Consider the following 19,368-nt stretch of genomic DNA (forward strand, 5'->3'; position numbering starts at 1 on the left):
TGCGAGAGGATTGCAGCCTCCCCTCACCGCTGCCCGCGGAGCCCTGACACAGGGTAGGGTTTTGATACAGATATCTTGCAGTAAGCATGTAAAGAGATCCACAGAATGTTGTTAGGGCATAATGAAATGTAATCAGAAAGTTGAATTAACCATTAAAAACACACAGAAAAAATCTTAAAATAAATGAAAAAAAATCCACAATAATAATGATAATATATGTCCCAGGTTAGTGGCATTTATTTGTATATATTTTAGTAATATGCCGCAGTTAGAAAACAGGGATACATATATCTGCTAGAGTTATATAAATCTACAATTTAGTCACTTATTCCAGCTTCAGATTGTTAGAAAAAAAATGATTTGAAAAAAGAAGAATGAAGTATAGCTCTACGAAACTGAAGCTTCAGCTAAAATAATAATAATAAAAAAAATCATCCAAGCTTCTAAGCTCAGGCAGATATTTTAGAATCTCTGTTACAGCGGAGGGATCCCAAGGCTGTCAAGAGGCAAAAAGTGCTGTGGGGAAGTTGCGAAGTTTGAGCATTTTTTTTCTGCTGAATAAGAATAGAACATTTTTAGCTTAGCCACACAAGTGGCTTTGGGAAACAAACATGTAGTGACAGCATCTGCCAATCAAGATATAAAACTGTGCTTAAGCACAAAAATAAGCAATTTCTTCTAAACAAAAAGCAAAATGTAAAACTGCCAAGTGTTTTCATGTGGGTGGACTAGTCTTGATTGTCAGACTTTACTCTTCCCATGAACAATAAAAGAATAAGATTAACAGGCCAACCTGGACATCATTAGAGGGTAATGGTACTGACATGCTCGGCCTCTGAGTCATCTACTTATAGCCATGAAACTTTAGTACAATGAGAGCAAAATAATGGTAGATCCCCCAAGACCCTTTCAGAGGTTTTCAATTTCACATCTTAACTTTTGCTACAAATTTGCTATAAATGCCAATTGTATATGATATGATTGTTTGATGGAGCTATGTGACAATCATTGGCTTAACAGAGATCATAGTGTGTGCCAATATAACCAGACCCCAAATCTTTGCACCTTTCTGAATTCCTATTTTCCTTGGCATTTCACTAATTGAATGAGGGAGCTGTGTCGTGGACAGTATATTGTTCCCTTCCTTCTTCCTTAAGAAAATACACAAGGTGATATATCGTATTCGCACCATTGACCTCCCTGGCGGTAATCCGAGCGTTACTCGAGGTTAGTTTTCAGTACCAAAAAGCAGTAACCTCGAGCTACGCTCGGGATTACACTGTAGTATCACTTACCTTGTCCCTACGAGCCCCTGGTGTAAAAAAATACACACATAACATTTAAAAATACTGAGGCTTTATAGTTATTAGTTTTTATTATACACTGATCAGCAACAACATTAAAACCACTGACCAGTGTAGAGAATAATGATGATTATATTGTTACAATAGCAAGGGGTGGGATATATTTGGCAGCAAGTGAACAGTCCCCTCTTTAGTGTGAATTTTATGTGTTGGAAGCAGGAAACATGAGCAAGCAAAAAAGATCTGAGTGACTTTAAAAAATAGTGATGGCTAGATCACTGGGTCAAAGCTTCTCCAGATTGCAAGTTTTGTGGGTTGTTCCCGGTTAGTAGCTACCAAAAGTAGTGCAAGGAAGGATATGGGCAGCCAGACCTCATTAATGCACATGGGGAGCAAAGGCTAGACAGTCTGTCCCAAACACACGGAAGAGCTACTGTAGCTTAACTTGCTGAAAAATGTAATGCTGGCAGTAAAGGATAGGTGTCAGAACACACAGTGCATCACAGTTTGCTGCTTATGAGGCTTCCACAAAGCGGTCAGAGTGCACAAACATTTATTTTTTCATAAAACGAGCACTAAATGAATACCCTACCTCCCACTACTAACACTACTCTCCACTACATACCACAACAGGGGTTCTAGTAGGGTTACAGGAGCTGCAGTGGGGTGCCCATGTCACCCACTAGAGCTGATATCACCCCAATACATCAGTCATCCGCCCCATAATAGTACCTATCTTCTTAGTACAACCCCTCTCACCCCACTAAACTGCCTCTACCGCCCCCTTCACCCTACTACATCCTGTCACATCACTATACTCCCTATTCAACCTGCAGTAGTCCCTATTATCCCACTATGGCCCCTATTCCCACCACTACAGCCAATGTCAGCACACTATAGCTCCTGTCAATGGCCATCCTCACTGTCCACTCAACAATAGTCCCTTCTGTCACCCACTATACCCACTATAGTCCCTCCACTGTAGCACCTGTTGCCCTTGTAACCCCACTATAGTCTTTGTCACTTTGTGTCATAGGCCTGATACACCACTATATTATGTGTTATCCCACTATACCCGCTATCCACCCCAATAATCCCTATCCTCCAACTATAGCCACTATCTCCTCCATAGCCACTATCTCCCCACTATAGTCCCTCCCTCCCCACTATAGTAAATCTCTCCTTACAATAGCCCTTGCCTCCCCACTATAGCCACTATCTCCTCACGATAGCCACTATCTCCCCCCTATAGTCCCTCCCTCCCCATTATAGTAACTCTCTCCTGACAATAGCCCCTGCCTCCCCACTATAGCCACTATCTCCCCACTATAACCACTATTTCCCCCCTATAGCCACTATCTCCCTACTATAGCCTCTATCCTCAAATGTTAAAAAATGGTTTAACACTGAAATGAAGGCTAGCACCAGGCAATACTCCATGCGCTATAACCAAATCAACTATATGAAGTAGTTACTGTGCCTAGAGTGTCCCTTTAACCCCTTAAGGACCAACCGGACCACTTCTGGAATAAAAGGGAATCTTGACATGTCACACATGTCATGTGTCCTTAAGGGGTTAATCTTTATAGGATTGTTATTCTACAATGCACCCCATCACTGAGCAGAACACAAAATTCACTGCAATAAATACACATACAAGACATCAATACAAACAGTATCATTTTATTTTGTAAAAACGAAGAGTTCTATATATGTTTTCCTTTTTTTCTGTTGAAACTTTATGCATTCATTCAAGCAGATGGCAGTAAATGTCAGGTGAGTTTTTTTATGCTTTAATATGAATTGATTGGGTAGAAACCCCAGCAGCATAAATGTTACATCCGCAAGGATTACCTGCTCAGAGGTAAGCCGAATTGTACTGCATATGCTTCTGCCGGGTTTTCATATGTTCTTATAAATAAATCATATATTTTTACTGATCATTGCACTGGAACACCCCTATTATGTGTGAGACGTAAACAACTTGTGAGGTATATTAGATAGAAACCCTTTATCGCCATTAGAGACTTTGTCAAACTTAACCTTTCTTCTCTATAAATATCATATAAAGTGAAAGTGCAGATGTATCTCGCATTGATAATTATGAATGTGGAAGAACTGTGTGTGAATGCTGGCTGTTATTTACATTAACAACAAACTCCACTTGAAATGGACCTTTAGGAGAGCTTTTGTCCTGTTAAATTTAATAGTGTGTTTAGTTGGGTTACCAAGATACAAGATGGATAATACCTTACATGTATCATCAGTTGGAAGGTTCCGTTCCAGAGTGGGTGGCATTCACTGCGAGAAATTGCCCATTCAACCTGAGAATCTAACCATTCATCACCCTGAGATCCTAACCAATCAAAGCAAGACTTTTGAAAATATGAGCATTAACTTGAGGCTAGTAAGTTCTACCTATTTACCATGAAACCCTTCTATAAATCTCCACCTCATCTGGAAATTGTGGAAATATGCCCATTGACAATATTTGCTGGTCTTTTATAATGAGACATTGATAATCTATATACCCCAATATTGTAAGAATAAACCCATTCAAACTACTAATTAACCTGTATACGTTGAGACTGTAAGTTTGTGCCAATTCACTTAAAATTGCTATAACATTTCAGAAAGGTCTCAGGTATGTTCATGTGATGCATCATATTTCCAGCAGGTATGAAATCAGAACAATTTGGGGCAATACTAAGACTTTGGAGTACCAGTTGTACAAAACAGCTGATGGTACCAAAAATAATATTAATGTAGAAAGTAATCCAGGCACTCCAAAAAGTCTTCCAAACATTGGCAATTTTATTGGACCCAAGTTCTTTGGTGCTTGGGTCCAATAAAATTGCCTATGTTTGGAAGTGCCTGGATTACTTTCTACATTAAAATTCTACATTGGGTCCTTCTTGGTACTGGAACCGGTCCGGTTAGCACCCAAGGATTTCTGGGAGGGTCTGAGTGCAGTTCCATTAACTATATATGGGTACCAAAAATAATGGGACATGTCAACAATCGAAGTTGGACTGACTATTCACATATCTTTGTCAGTGGGATTTTGCATCGCCTTGTGCCATGATGCACTCTCTTATTGGGGGCTTTTCTCTGGTCTCTAATGCAGTCAAACACAAAGGTTATTGATTTCTTTTTATTTTCTTGGTGATGTAAAAGAAAAGTAACCCAGGTCTTATTTTTTTTTTTTCTTTCTTTCTTTTTTCTGTAGCACAGTAGTTTTCCTTACCTTGCTGTGACAATGATTTGGATTATCTAGCAGAGGTTATGACAAGCTAAAATGTATCAAATTATACTTGCCATGTTGCAAACCAAAGTTAGATGAAAATTGTTACGCCACCTTAGAGCGCAAGCCCTGCGATGTAACGTATTAGCTGCCCTGTCAATCAGAATTTCTAAAGTTGTCATTTTTATGTTTCCTTCTCTTAGAGTTGCAAATGTAATTATATGGTCTAGAAATTTTTAATTTAATTATATGGTCTAGAAATTGATTTTTAGCTTTCTGTATATTGCCCTCAAGCCTCTGTTATAATAATTCAGGACTTGTTTTACTGTAGATGTTACATATCAATGCTCTGCAAACTATGATTAAAATCTATATGTTATTAAAAGCTCCAGACATCCATTACACGCGATTATAAAATATTAGTACTTATTTAAAACCAAAAAGTTTTCTGAAACAAATTTAACTGTTACCTCTAAAATTTGTTATAGACCAATGATCAAGATGAATTAATGTTATACTTTCAGTTTTAAACATGTACTTTAAAAATCAAGAATTATTTTTTCATTAAAAAAAAAGTATGTTTAGAATAGCAATAGTAATGTGGCAGAAGTTCACATTCAGTAAAAAAATAAAATAAATATGAATGTGTGTCACATCTACAACTGTGTGCCCTACCCTTTGAAAGCCTTCCAAGGCAATTTGGTTTCTCATTCAAACTTCTGCCCCTTATCAATCAGATTCTTGTTCTCAATGTTCTTTCTGGTTTTGGTAATTCAAGTTCTCCAAGTTCTCTCAAGTTTTTAAACTTGTTTTATTGAATTTTCAATATATATTGGGTTATCTCAATTTGTCCCATGCCGAGGATACGGGCATTATTTTACTTATTACCGACTAGTCTGATGCATCTCCTTGTTCTAATTACAGACAATTTGCAACAAAATGCGTCGGATAATACAGATTCTTGTTCTGTACTAAATTCCAAGAGACCATCTTTAAGATTTTGACAGTTTAGTGTAACACCCCTTAAAACTTACACAAAATGGTGCCCTAGGTATCTGACCAATGCTAGATGTGTCATGGTGCGGTCGAATCACCATTGCATATCTTCAAGGAGTGACCTATCCTGGAGGTGGATATCTGATACTGTGACTTCATTAGCAGATGTCTATCTTTTATTGATCTTTGGATATTGAAATAATGTTGCCTCGCTAGAGATGCTCCATGTATGGGGTTGGGACATCCACTATGCTTCACATGCTTAAGCCAAACCTTGATGAATACAACCATCTAGGTTTGCTTTTAGTTTATGAATCCAATTATTAATATAAAGTTTTTCTTTCTTAAAGGAAGGCTATAGCGTTCGGAATACAAACGTATATATCTAACACTATAGTGCCCTTAAAACTAGTGCTGTCCCACCTGCTTGCCTGAGATCAGTTTTACTTCACTGTTTCGGAAGCAGCATCTCTGGTGGCTGCCAGAGTGGCAGCCACGAGAGGCATACAAACCCTACAATGTAAATATTGCCGTTCCTTCAGAACACCAATGCTATACATTGCAGGATTAAGAAGACTGGAACATGGCACCCAGACAACTTTATTGAGATAAAGTGGTCTAGATGCCTCTAGTGTCCTTTCTAAATGTCCCCATTACATGTTGAACCCTAATGGATTTTACAACTGTGATATGTTGGTAATTACACAATCTAAAATATATTTTATCACTTTATATGATATTGTTATTTGGTGACTTGTGTAATTTGGTGCCCATTAAAAACTTAAATAAAGATTCTCATTCTCATCAAGATAATTCCATCTCTCACTATTTCCAATTTCTTTATTCACTCAAATATGTTTAATTCAATAATTTAATACTATTTTTGAGAATAAGTCTAACAGAATAACACAAGACACAGATGGAGCAACTTGATTTGAGAATTAAAAACAAACAAACCACAAAGCCAATTGTTGACATGAAATAAGATGTTAGAATGTTTAGTGCAAATTCTGAGCAGTATTCTAAGGTTGCTGTGTGTTTATGCCTCATTAACAAATTGTTGCTTTCTAACATGTTGTTTCCTTGAAAATAATACTGAAACAATTACATTAAATTCATGTTTTTGATAATGCAGTAATGAGGGTTTTTTGTCTCTTTTAATTGGCAAAGGCAACAGAATGCCATTCTCTATCTACCTTTATAATAACTATATTGCAACGTCTTTTGAAAACTGAAGCATTGTTTATAATTAAATATATATTTTTACATTTACACAAATTGTATCTCTCACATTGATTCCTGTGAATGAACCATGACAGCCTTAAGTTCACAGGGTTTCAAAATGTCTCGACAAAGGCCTGACACATTCTTTAAGGATTTGTACAATGGAAGGTTTTTAATCACTGATTTGACATCTATAGCTGTTTTGTGTACCTAATGAGGACCCTTTACAGTTTCCAATGGCAATAGCCCATCTTCATTATCATGGAGCCTAAAAGGTCACATTTGTAGCAAGAGTTCTAGAATAGTACATTTTGTGCATGCAGAAAATACTGTAGGGATACAGCAGGCACAATATTACAACATTGATGGAAAGCTAATAAATGGTAGATTGCATAGATAATACAATGTAGTACAACATTTATGTACAGATTGTCTATAAATATGTGTTCATTAATCAGGAATATACTACATTATAAAAAGATGGCTTGCACTATTTTTTTTCAGTTAGATTTCCTGGTACTTAGATTGTCCATAGATATATAGGTAAATAGATAAAATAAATAGTCACAACGTACAATAGTGCCATGTATGTATATATCTAGTTATCAACATATCACTGTTAATGTTTTTTTTTTGTCTGTACTTTATTGTTAAGGAAATTGAAACTAGTGCACACCCTCGGCTATGATCTATTTGGTCATTCTACAACCATAAATAAAGTGTAAGGAGTGTGTGTACTATTAAAGGACCACTATAGTGCCAGGAAAACAAATATGTTTTCCTGGCACTATAGAGTTATTAGGTCCCCCCCCACTCTCATAGCCCTCCTCCTGCTGGGCTGAAGAGGTTAAAACCCCTTCAGCCACTTAATTTAGTCCAGTGACATGCTCCCTCGGTGCTGGGGACCTCTACTCCTCCTGCCGACGTCAGTGCCGAATGCACATGTGCGGCAAGAGCCGCGAGCGCATTCAAACCGCCCATGGGAAAGCATTACTCAGTGCTTTCCTATGGACGTCCAGCGTCTTCTCACTGTGATTTTCACAGTGAGAATCGCGGAAGCGGTCTCTAGTGGCTGTCAGGGAGACAGCCACTAGAGGCTGGATTAGCCTTCAGTGAAACATAGCAATTTCTCTGAAACTGCTTTGTTTTTAGCTGCAGGGTTAAAACTAGAGATACCTGGCACCCAGACCACTTCATTGAGCTGAAGTGGTCTGGGTGCCCATAGTGGTCCTTTAAGTGTTTGTTTTCCATGCCACAGGCCTCCTGACACTATCTCTTCCTTACCAACAATCATACTAGACTGAAGTCTCCCACCTTACCTTTAAAACCCCACTACAACATTCTGTTTTCATTATTGTATTAGAATAAATGCACAATTAGTGAATCCTTTGCTGGACAGATCTATTAGTAGTATATTTTCATCCCACCATTGCCGATACCAAGGAAACCAAACAGAATCAATATTCATGTCATCTTTTTAGTTTTCACAAATGTTACTATGTATTTAAATCACATATCTTTCCTGTCAGATATATTGAGCAGCTCCTGGAAAATCAATGAAAGGAAATATGCTGTAGCACCTATGCAATATTCATTATATTATATTGTTATGGACACTTTTCTACTATATATGTGTATATATATATATGACCTACATTCCTTGTAATTACAGGTTAATTGTATGCCTTATGCAATGAGTGCATATGACGTATTTCTTCTTTATAAGGGGATCCCACCCTTTGGAATAGAGATTCCAGAAGTCTTTCATGAACCTGAAACTTGTCCAGTGTGAATTACTTTCTAGGAAGCGTGCACAGATATACTTATTAATTTCGAAAGGGGCAGATATACAAAGATTACCAAACATTTGATTTGATCTATAACAATATTTCCAGCTATGTTGTTATATTGTATATGATGTATCCCTGCAGTATTTCTAACTCATTTAACAATGATGTTGGGTTTGGTTTTCTGAAGTGATGGCATATATGAAACCAGCTTACTGCCACCTACTAATTTGTAATAATAATAAATGCTGCCATTTTGAACAATGTGTCTAGCACCTAAAGCAGTAGCATGGCAGGGGAGAAGCACAATCCTGTTGTACTGCATTTCCTTCCTGTTGCTCATTGCACCAAACATCCTTTGTGTCACTCTTTGTATGAAGAACAGGTTCGAGTCCCTCTGCCCAGTCCATGAAGGCTGTTCTAACCTCCATGCAGCAGTGTGAGAGAGCCAAACAGCATTTCCGGTTCTCTTTATTCACCTCACATGCTAGGATCCTGGAGCCGTTCTTAAAGACTGGCTGAAGAATGGGTAGATTCTCTACTGCTCTCCACGCTAGTATGTGGGACTTGGCAAGTGGGCAGGACACAAGCAGAAACATAAAAGAGGGTGATGGGTAAAGAAAGACTCACAATGGGGCTCTGGTACCATATAGACATATACACAAAGGATAAATGGAGCAACAAGGAAAGGTGAGTGGGTAATAAAAACACATAAGGCAATATAAAAGAGCATGCAGGGTGCAGAGAAACACATTTCCACTTGTCACTAGCCAATGGTTAGTGAAAAACATTACTCTGAAAGTAGAAATTCACCCCTGCTGAGTATGATGTTGTCCCCCCATGTTTGCAGGGGCATTTAAAGCATGGATAGTTGTGTAGGACTTTTTATTTTTTTTTTAATTGAAGTGGTAGACAATAGGAGTTAAAATGTCAGGGTCAAACACCCTAGGTACACCTATACCAAATGTATTTATTTCACCCATGATTCCTCCTGATCATAAATCATTAATTTATGTGAAATTGCTCAGTTATATTAATCCACGTGTCCTGCTGCTCCATGCTGGAATTCAGTGTATTCAGGATGTAGTTCTGATTTAAGTGCCCTTAAAAGAATAAAACATGATGATGGCATTGACAGTCATCGGTCCATAAGAAATTAAACATTTTTTTTTGTAGAGGCAATTGTTAAGCCAGACTGAAAAATACTGAATGTGACAAAACCTCTTTGGACATTTTTTATCAGACGTCTATACACTTACTAAGAAATCTTAGAAGGACCCAGTAACATTTCTTACAAAGTAATAGGTGCAATGGTACATACATCATTAAAATATACTAGGGCAGGAAGCTAAAAACCGCCTGTAGCTGTGACACTAAAAAAGAAACATTTAATAGAGTTTAATGTCATGTTACATCCAGTCCATTTAATGTTGTAAAACCATCGTTCAGAAGGTCCCTTTGACATAAAAAATCTGCTTGTTTATTTAGTCTTATTTTAAGATTTTTGAGTCTGCTGTCCTTATTCGACTTTTTTTGCTACCTGCAAGCCCTTTTTCTGTTTTTTGCTGTCCTTGTGTTCCTTTAATCATCTGCAGTAGTTCTGGGAGAGCAAATCGCAGTTATTTGGGGAACTGATGAGCAGAAACCTTTTTTAGCAGGAAATTGCCACTTAATGTATGAACTGGGTGGGAAGCGAGTTATGTCTCCAGAAACAAACTCTACTGTACCATGGGGTTTCTTTGTGAAAACAAGGAGTGATCATTACTTCACTTGGAAAAATAATCTTCTGTATCAGAAGAGTCACTAAATTACAAATACAGTTGGATGATTTTGTCCGGCGCTGCTACAAATTTGGTGCTTTAGAAATACGAATATCTAATAATCAGGCGTTTGTCATCCTATATTTGATTGTATACCTACTTATACTAGATTGCGCACTGCATTCATACTTCACTAGCAGTACACACTTTTCTACTATATATATATATATATATATGTATATATATATATATATATATATATATATATATATATATATATATGTAGTTTATGTATTTCCACTAATTTGGTTTATGTTTCTTGGTTTATTTTTTTTATATACATTTTTTGTATGACCTACATTCCTTGTAATTACAGGTTAATTGTATGCCCTATGCAATGAGTTGCTCTATCAGTTAATGTGATGTTGTAACTTTCTGTGTGTGTGTGTAGTTTTTGTTTTTTCTTAATAAAAAATAAAAATTAAATAATACTAAAATAGTCTAACATTGACTCGGTCTACTACTGGCGTCATTGCATCAAGAGGACAATACTATAATACAAATATTGTATTTAACAGAGGATTTCTCAATGTAAACAATTCAATCACATAATCTAAAATGTTGCAAAAATGCAAATCAAATCTCTTGACCATTACAAATTACCATGCAGAGATAAACCTAGCGAATATACCTATGTAGAAGACAAATATCATTATTTGGGTCCAGATTCCCCTCTTCTTTTATTTTAGACTATTGTTCTTCTTTTCTATGAAGTCTATATATAAACTTCATAGAAAAGGGCTTTACAGTAAAACTCTTTGTAGAGAAACAACTTTAGCGTAATGAAGCAGTTTTAGTGTATAGAGCATGCCTCTGTAGTCTTACTGGTCATCCATTTACTCACACTTCCCTTGGCTGTGACTCATTGAACATGAAACATTGTGTGTTTACTTTTGATGACTTAATATTCTGCTCAGTTAATGTAACTTTAGACACATGAGGATTCTGCATGGTCTAGCAAAATAGTAAAAGAACAGGACATACGAAATCCTAAAAAAAACAGACCGTGAAATGAAGAAAGTTTATAAACTTTAGATCTTTCTTTACAGGAAATGTTTTAGGGAGGCTGTGTAGGTCACATGCAGGGAGGTGTGGCTAGAACTTCATAAACCAAGCGATTTAACTTATAAATATCAGCAAATTGAGCAGTAAGATTGTAGGTGCATGGCCTAGACACCAAAACTGCTTTAGTAAGTTGTTTTTTGTGCTTATTGTGTCTCTTTTAATATAATATATTTAATGTGTTTAGAAATCAGTCTATGAAAATAGCATCAACGTTATATTGTATTTGCAGTTATAAGTAGGCCATGAAATCCTTTTATACCCTGAAATGCGTATTCCCCTTCTGCCACACCCCAATCTTGGGCACTTGCAATATTGAGAGGTATGTATACATGTACAAGAATTACAATGTTATTTCATTAGAGAAAACAGAGTGATAACCATAAAAAATTAAATATGGTATTTCTTATTCGTTCCTGTTTATTTCATTATCTCAAAGTTTTACTAAAGTTGTTTGAGACTGACATCCATATAATCGTAATTACAGTTCTATCAACTTAAAGAAAATTGTATCAAAAGTCATCATGGACAAAATATATGCAAAGTGTATATCTTTGGCCATACCGTGGACTTGGTATAATGATATTGTAATTTTTTATGAGTTTGTAGAAGTGTTAAGTTAAAAACCAGCAATTTCTGAGACTTTATGTGCTTATGCTTTTCTTATAGGAGACACCATGAGGATTGCATCTTCAGAGTTTGCAGATGACCCTTGTTCTTCGGTGAAACGTGGAACCATGGTACGAGCTGCCCGGGCACTGCTTTCTGCTGTCACTCGTCTGCTAATCTTGGCAGACATGGCTGATGTCATGAGGCTTTTAACCCATCTAAAAATAGTAAGTACTTCTATATTATTTTATTTAAAGGTTTGCGCCAAATGGACAATAACTACTATTGCTTTTTCTGTGGTTTTGTTAATTTTAAGAACTTCCAAAAGCTATGATAAAAATCAGAGGATGCCACCATACCTCTTCTCATCCCATTAGGTAGCAATATCTTATTGATAAAGTTTTACTTCTGAGTCACCTATACTGCAGTTCAGTCTTTCTCACTGCACAATATGTGTATGCAATGCATATGCATCCTGCAGTGGCTTGCACATAACCCATGGGGCCATGGTGCAAAATTGATCAATGGAGCTCCCTGCTCCCTCCCTTCTAACTCCCTCCCCCGACAGATACACACCCAGAGAGACAGACACATACATACAGACACATATATACACACACACGACACATACATACAAAGACACATACATACAAACAGACAGACAGGCACACATACATTCATACAAGACACACATACATACAAACAAACAGACCGGCACACACATATACAGACAGACACACACACACACACACACATGACACACACACATACATACAAAGACATATACATAAAAAACAAAGGCACACACACACACATACATACAGACAGGCACACACACATGACAAACATACATACAAAGACAAATTCTAATCAGACAGGCACACATTCATACATACAGACAAGACACACATATACAAATACAGACAGGCACACATGCATACACACAGACAGACAGAAAGACACACACACGACACACATACATACAAAGACATACATACATAAAAACAGACAGGCATACATACATACAGACATATATACACAGACACATACAGACAGACACAAAGACACATACATACAATCAGACAGACACACATACATAAATACACACACACACAGACACACATACATACAGACACACACACACACACACACACATACTGACACACACACACACACACAGACACATACATACATGCAAACACACACAATGTTTAAGTCACCCTCCTGTTTCCTTCCTTTTAGATGCAGGAGGGTGACTTTTCCTGGGGTCCAGTGGTGGCTGAGGTTGATGAGAATCAGAGTTCCCACTCCGACTCCCTGTTCTTCCTACCGTGCAGGCTCTGTGTGTTAGCTGGGTGGAGTGACGTGCAGTCACTTCCTCCCAGCAGTGATGATCTCATCACAGGGGACCTGTTCGCACTGTTCGGGCCCCCTGACAATCCATCTCCATCGTGTGACCCTGACCGCAAGGGCCACCCGATGGAAACCTTGACATGTGGGCTGGGGCCGCAAATTATGATGGCTGGTACCTGGTCGCAGGATTCTGCAGGGCGGTCGGGCCCCCTGGAGTGACGTGCCCAGCCGCAGCTGCGACCCCTGCGACCGTGGTATGTACGCCAGTGGCATCCTGTACAAACAACTGGATATGTAATGAGGAAGTTAAACTACCATATTATAATGTCCTATGCTGAAGGGGTGGGCTTTGGTTACTGGGAAATCCTCTGTTTCTTGTCATTCATCTTTGTTTTGTAGCTGGGCAAACCTCTGTTTCTGTTTAAGTAGGATAAGTGGTGCTAGCAACATAACTATTACAATAAAAAACATTAACATGGATTAAGTCATTAAATATGTATTTTATGACTTTTTGTCTTCCTTTTCTTGCACTTGGAATTTTAATATCCTGAGTAAATCACATAGTTGGCCGTAATGTATAAAAACTATTTTGTGTGTGGAAGTGCTAAAAGTAGAATAGTCAACTGTAATATCAGTCAAAATCAGTTGTCATCCACTGGTTTCTATGGTGATTTTGTCACATCCAACAATGTGCACAACTATTGCTCTTTACACATATACTGTTGTTTCTCAGGTTTCAAAATCTACTTACCTTTGTTAAAATTGCCAACCTGGAGTTTAGCTCTCTCCATTTCTAATATTAATACATTATGGATCATGCATTTAAAAAAAACAAAAAAAACAAAACATTTTTTTAGAGAGAGAGATAAAAATAATATTTTAAGAAGTTCACTTGTCTGGATATTTTCCAGATTCATGGGCTTATCTTCTGTTGCCGTAGTGCCTTGTGGCTTAGAGCCTGGACGGCGGATACAGCTTCAAAATCGTTTCTCTGTGAACGCCCATTGAAGAAACAAAAGCTTTACGGGTCTCCTTTAGAGGAGATCATTAAACAGATGTCTGAGATGAAAAAAGCCCTTCCTCAAGACAAGATTTTTTCTTGGAAGCCTGATTATAAAAAATTTCAGTATAGAAATAGAAGAACCTACCAGGATAGGCCTTGTTATTAAGGTTTGAGGAGAAAAATGGGATAGATCTGACAAGGGTAGACGTTTCTGATGCCAAGAGAGTAGGAGGCAGAATCCAGCATTTCTTCAAAATATGTGAAGAAACTACAAACAATCCATGCATTCTAAATCTGGTGAAAAGAGGGTACCAATTGCACTTTCCAAACCTGCCCAAACCAAAATTCCTCATTTCCCTTTATCCATCCTCCCGAAAATCAGAAGCTCTGTTTGTAGAAACAGTTCTGCTATTGAAAAAAGGGGTCATAGAAAAGGTTCTGGTGACCCAGGAATTCCCAGGGGTCTACTCAAGACTCTTCCTAATCTTGAAACTAGACCATTCCTTTCGGCAGATCCTAGATTTAAAAAAAAATGTGAACAAGTTTCTTTCTTACCAAAGGTTCAGAATGGAAATGATTACTTCCGTAACTCAGAATCTTCTGAAAGGGGATTTTACAGTGAAGCTGGTTCTCAGGGATGCTTACCTTCATATACCTATTTCAGTTACCTCAAGAAGACTCCTGAGATTCGCCATAAAAAGGGGAAAAGAGATTTTACATTTCCAGTTCAAAACCCTCCCCTTCGGTTTGTCATCAGCCCCAAGAATATTTACAAAAGTTCTTACGCCCATAACATCTTATCTAAGGGAATGGGACATCAAGCTTATTCCCTACTTGGACGATTGGCTGCTTATAGCAAATTCCAGAAGTTTGCTGTTGAAAAATATTTGGTTCACAATCCAAGTGCTTCAGGAGCACGGTTGAATACTGAACTTCCAGAAGTCAATTCTACTTCCTTCAAGAATAATAGAATTTCTGGGATATGAGATATGCTCAAGAACGTTATCTCTACATCTGACTACAGACAAAAGAAAGACCATCTGGAAAAGAGTGTATGATTTACAGAAAATAGATTATTACTCTATATAAGACAGGCAATGAGTGTTCGCGGATATCTAACGATCAATTCCCACAGTCAAATGGGCAAAATCAGAAATAAGGCCTCTTCAGTGGAAAGTCCTCTCTTCTTGGTCAAAAAGAGAGGAAGACTTAGATTTGTATCTCCAGATATCTCCTGAGGTAAAAGCTCAGTTAAACTGGTGGAAAACTTCAAGTTTCCTTTTGGCAGGTCTGACCGAAAGAATGGGTGGTCGTCACCACAGATGCATCAAACTCAGGCTGGGGTGCTTATTTAAATTTGTTAATGTGCCAAGGTACTTGGTCCACAGAAGACAAAAACAGGTCAACAAATTACAGAGAATTGAAGGCAGTTCTTCACACCCTTCACCGATTCAGATCTTGAATAGAAAAGAGACCCATAAGAATACAGTCAGACAACAACATAGTGGTCTCTTACATCAACAGACAAGGTGGCACCAGAGTGGAAAGTCTGTTTCGGCTATGCGCCGACATTATGTGCTGGGCTCAGGTTCACTTAGAAGACATCTCTGCGGTCCACATAAAGGGCATCAACAATATCATCGCTGAAGACCTCAGCAGAGGGAAATGGGATCAGAAAGAGTGGTCTCTAAACCCAAGGATATTCAACATTCTAACAAAGAGATTTGGAATGCCCATCCCTTATGGCAAGAAGAGAGAACACCAAGGTTCCCAAATTTTCCTCCCTGTTCAGGACAGATCAACCTCAATGGATAGACAGTCTATCGCTCCAATGGTATTTTTCTATAGCGTACATCTTTCCTCCAATACAGCTGATCCCAAGAATTCTTCAAACGATAAGAACAGACAGGGCAGTGATTCTAGCAATCATTCCGTACTGGCCAAGCAGAAGCTGGTTTTCGGACTTGAAGGAAATGGCTTTCAATAAACTTATATCTTGTAGATACGTGTCCCAATTAAGGAGGCACAACTTACAGGTACTGCCACCATATTAAGAAAAAAAAAGAATTTACAGTGGTTTTTTTTTTTTTTTAGGTGGAATATCTATTTTAGATCCTGGATTTCTGAAATTGGTATTTATGCCAGATTACTTTATAGAACTTTGCTTCTTGATTAACAATGTGATATGGTGCACTCACCTCATGTCTGTTGTATTACACAAGTTATTTTTCAGTTCAGGCAACACAACTTCCATAAAACTTACTGTCAGTGCCATATATTTATAAATATGGAATTATCAATAGGGTCACTCCTTCATATTACAAATCAATGAAACCTAGCTTCCTTCATTAATCTTCCTCATAGCAGTGTTCTGTATTCCAGCCGTACATCAATCTCCTCTATATTCATGCCTTTAATCATGCATTATATTATCCCGTTTAATTGTTGTTGTACTGAAAAATCAATAACAATTATGTTTTTAAAAATGAATAATTGACTGCCAAGAACGTTCTTGACACAATATATTCTATTTCTCTAGAGCACCTTACGAGGTTTTTTTGATAAACTTTCCGAAGCAGGTTAAGGTGCTGACTTTTTTTGGGTGTTCTTTAATAGTTTGTAAAAAAAAAAAATCCAACTCTGGAGGCTTGTTTGTAGGGCAAGTAGGGTTTCCCCCTTACTCCCGAGGAATTGGAAATTAATCAGATGTATTTCCATTTATGCATTTATTTCCATTCCAACAACTACTAATAAGGGTGTGTTAGAAAAAAAAACATGTGTCTGTCATGATTATATCTGCAGTTTACTTTCTCCTCTATATTAATGTCTGAAAATGCTGCTGGTTTTGAACATGGCATGACATCTCATGGGGTTAATGGGTATACATAATGAGTATCAACAAGCCGGGAGGGCAGAACCCACCATCTTTAACTTCATTTGCCACCCCTGTCCAAAACATGTATAATTACTTTGAAGAATGAAGGATACAGTGCATTTAAATACCCTATTATTTAAAAAAAATAATCATTACTTATTCATTATTAAAATTGATGCTAATAAAAACTCAACTTTTTTTACATCATAAATAAAACTGCAAGTTGGATAAAATTTTTTTTAAAAATTAAAGTGAAATTCTGACTTAATGTGTTTCGTGCTAGAGAGATTAATCTAAGGCATGACATTTGAATTGCCACTAAATACCATTTAAATACCATGCATCAGTGCCCAAGAAGTTCTAATGCTCTGAGATACATGTTGCTGATGGCGATATCACTGATTGCCCATTAAAATCCCACTAAAGCCCACTAAAATCCCAGTCCAAAATGCTTAGTCTGTATTGCAGCCCGGCACCCTGACATGGTGGCTCTGGATCACTAGACCCAATATATGATCCTGAACTTGTGTCAATGAGTCTGTGACTCTTCGTTATCCGCCAATGCAGTCAGTGGGAACACCTGGCTCACTGTCATGACAGTGACAGGCAACATACCTCTTCTGGATCCAGTCTACTAAGAGGGATGTAGAAAACCAGAGGTGGAGAGGGGAGACCTTTTTGAAAATGGGTCATCTAAGGTAGGGTTGATTAGTAGTTATGGTTAATTAGCTTCAGGAGAAGGCCAGTCTAATGAGCCAGAGAGTAGTGATCTATAAAAGATAGGTGTGAAGAGAATGGAAGAGAAGGAGAAGTGGTTAAAGAGAAGGAGTGGAAGCACAGTGAGAGTATATGTGTGATGCATCCTGTTTGTGTATAGTAAGTTGTCTGTCTTCATATATCATTCTAGTAAAAGTACATGTGATAGTTTATTGTAAAAGTGTTAAAGCAGGTGGGCACGACTTGATGTTTGATGGAGTAGATTAAGGAATCATGTCAGAAAAGAGTTCTGTATAGGCTATAGCCAGATTGAGGTTGCATGTGTGTGGAAGAGGTGGTGTGTGTGTGTGTGTGTGTAGAAAAGGCTGAGAGCTGTATTTTTGGGGGAGGGTACAGGATTAATCTGAATGTAGTATATGGTGCCTATATTTTGTGTGTGGGGGAGTCTAATTTATTTGCCCTCCTCCTGCTTATCTTTCTCTGGTGGTTCTTTGCGGTACTGTTGTGGACTAAACCAATAGCCGGTGATATCCTTTGCTAACTTTATTAAATTAGCACTCAAAGTACTGTAACCACTGCAGCATGCTATGGTGACTGGGGTGCCTTGGCATCTTTGATTGAAAGTATTCAAACAGTATTGAATGTGCCAGGGCCCTCATGGCACCATAATCACTACAGTGTTCTATAGTGGTTACGGTGCATGGAGTTTTCGTTTAACTGAGCGTGAAGATCAAATGCATATGTATCTTGTATTTTGCTGATTTCTACTTACGCCTGTATCTGCAGGTGAACAAAATACATTATTTATGTATGTACATTATTTATTTATGTATTTATGTTTGATTGAACATTAATAATAAGCAACTTCAAAATATATGTTGAATTGTATACATGGTGGAGTGAATTATAATTAAAAAAACAAAGCTGGTCAGCGTAGAACAATCAATGCTAAATTTATCAAGTATCCATAGTTGTTTCAAGATCCTTTTGCCAGGAATCCATAGAGTTGTTTCAGTAGTACGTGTGTTTCATCACAAACACAAATTCAGCAATTCTGTGGTACAGAGTACTAATCTCTTCATTAGAGAGCCTTCCGAGCCCCGTTTGTCAAGGGACGAGCTTAGTCGTGCCATGATAGTAAAGTGAAATTTGCTATTGATTTAACAACGCATCAGCTGTTAGATGGAGCACACGTTTGACCTATGCTATCAAGCTATGACCACATTAAGAGTGTATTGGGTCGTAAAACCCTGTTTGTATACACAGTAAATGCAGTTAGCAATGCTCAGAAGCAACATGAGCCTTGAATGTGTATTGCAGTTATGGTTAATTGGATTGCCATTTAAGCAACACATCTGTTTTCCTTATAAATAT

The 19,368-nt window shown here is 37.7% G+C and overlaps 1 protein-coding gene across 4 annotated transcripts in view; it reads left to right on the top strand.

Annotated features, from left to right (window-relative positions):
- The window catches only part of CTNNA2 (catenin alpha 2), a 1,421,691-nt gene that overhangs the window by 281,384 nt on the left and 1,120,939 nt on the right, over positions 1–19,368 (top strand). For all 4 annotated transcript variants that reach the window (XM_063457611.1, XM_063457613.1, XM_063457612.1 and 1 more), the window contains exon 4: positions 12,107–12,273. In XM_063457611.1, coding sequence (XP_063313681.1) covers positions 12,107–12,273 — 167 coding nt within the window. The remainder of the gene's footprint in view (positions 1–12,106; positions 12,274–19,368) is intronic.

Source organism: Pelobates fuscus, chromosome 6 (assembly GCF_036172605.1).
Source record: "Pelobates fuscus isolate aPelFus1 chromosome 6, aPelFus1.pri, whole genome shotgun sequence".
In the NCBI taxonomy this organism is placed as follows: domain Eukaryota; kingdom Metazoa; phylum Chordata; class Amphibia; order Anura; family Pelobatidae; genus Pelobates; species Pelobates fuscus.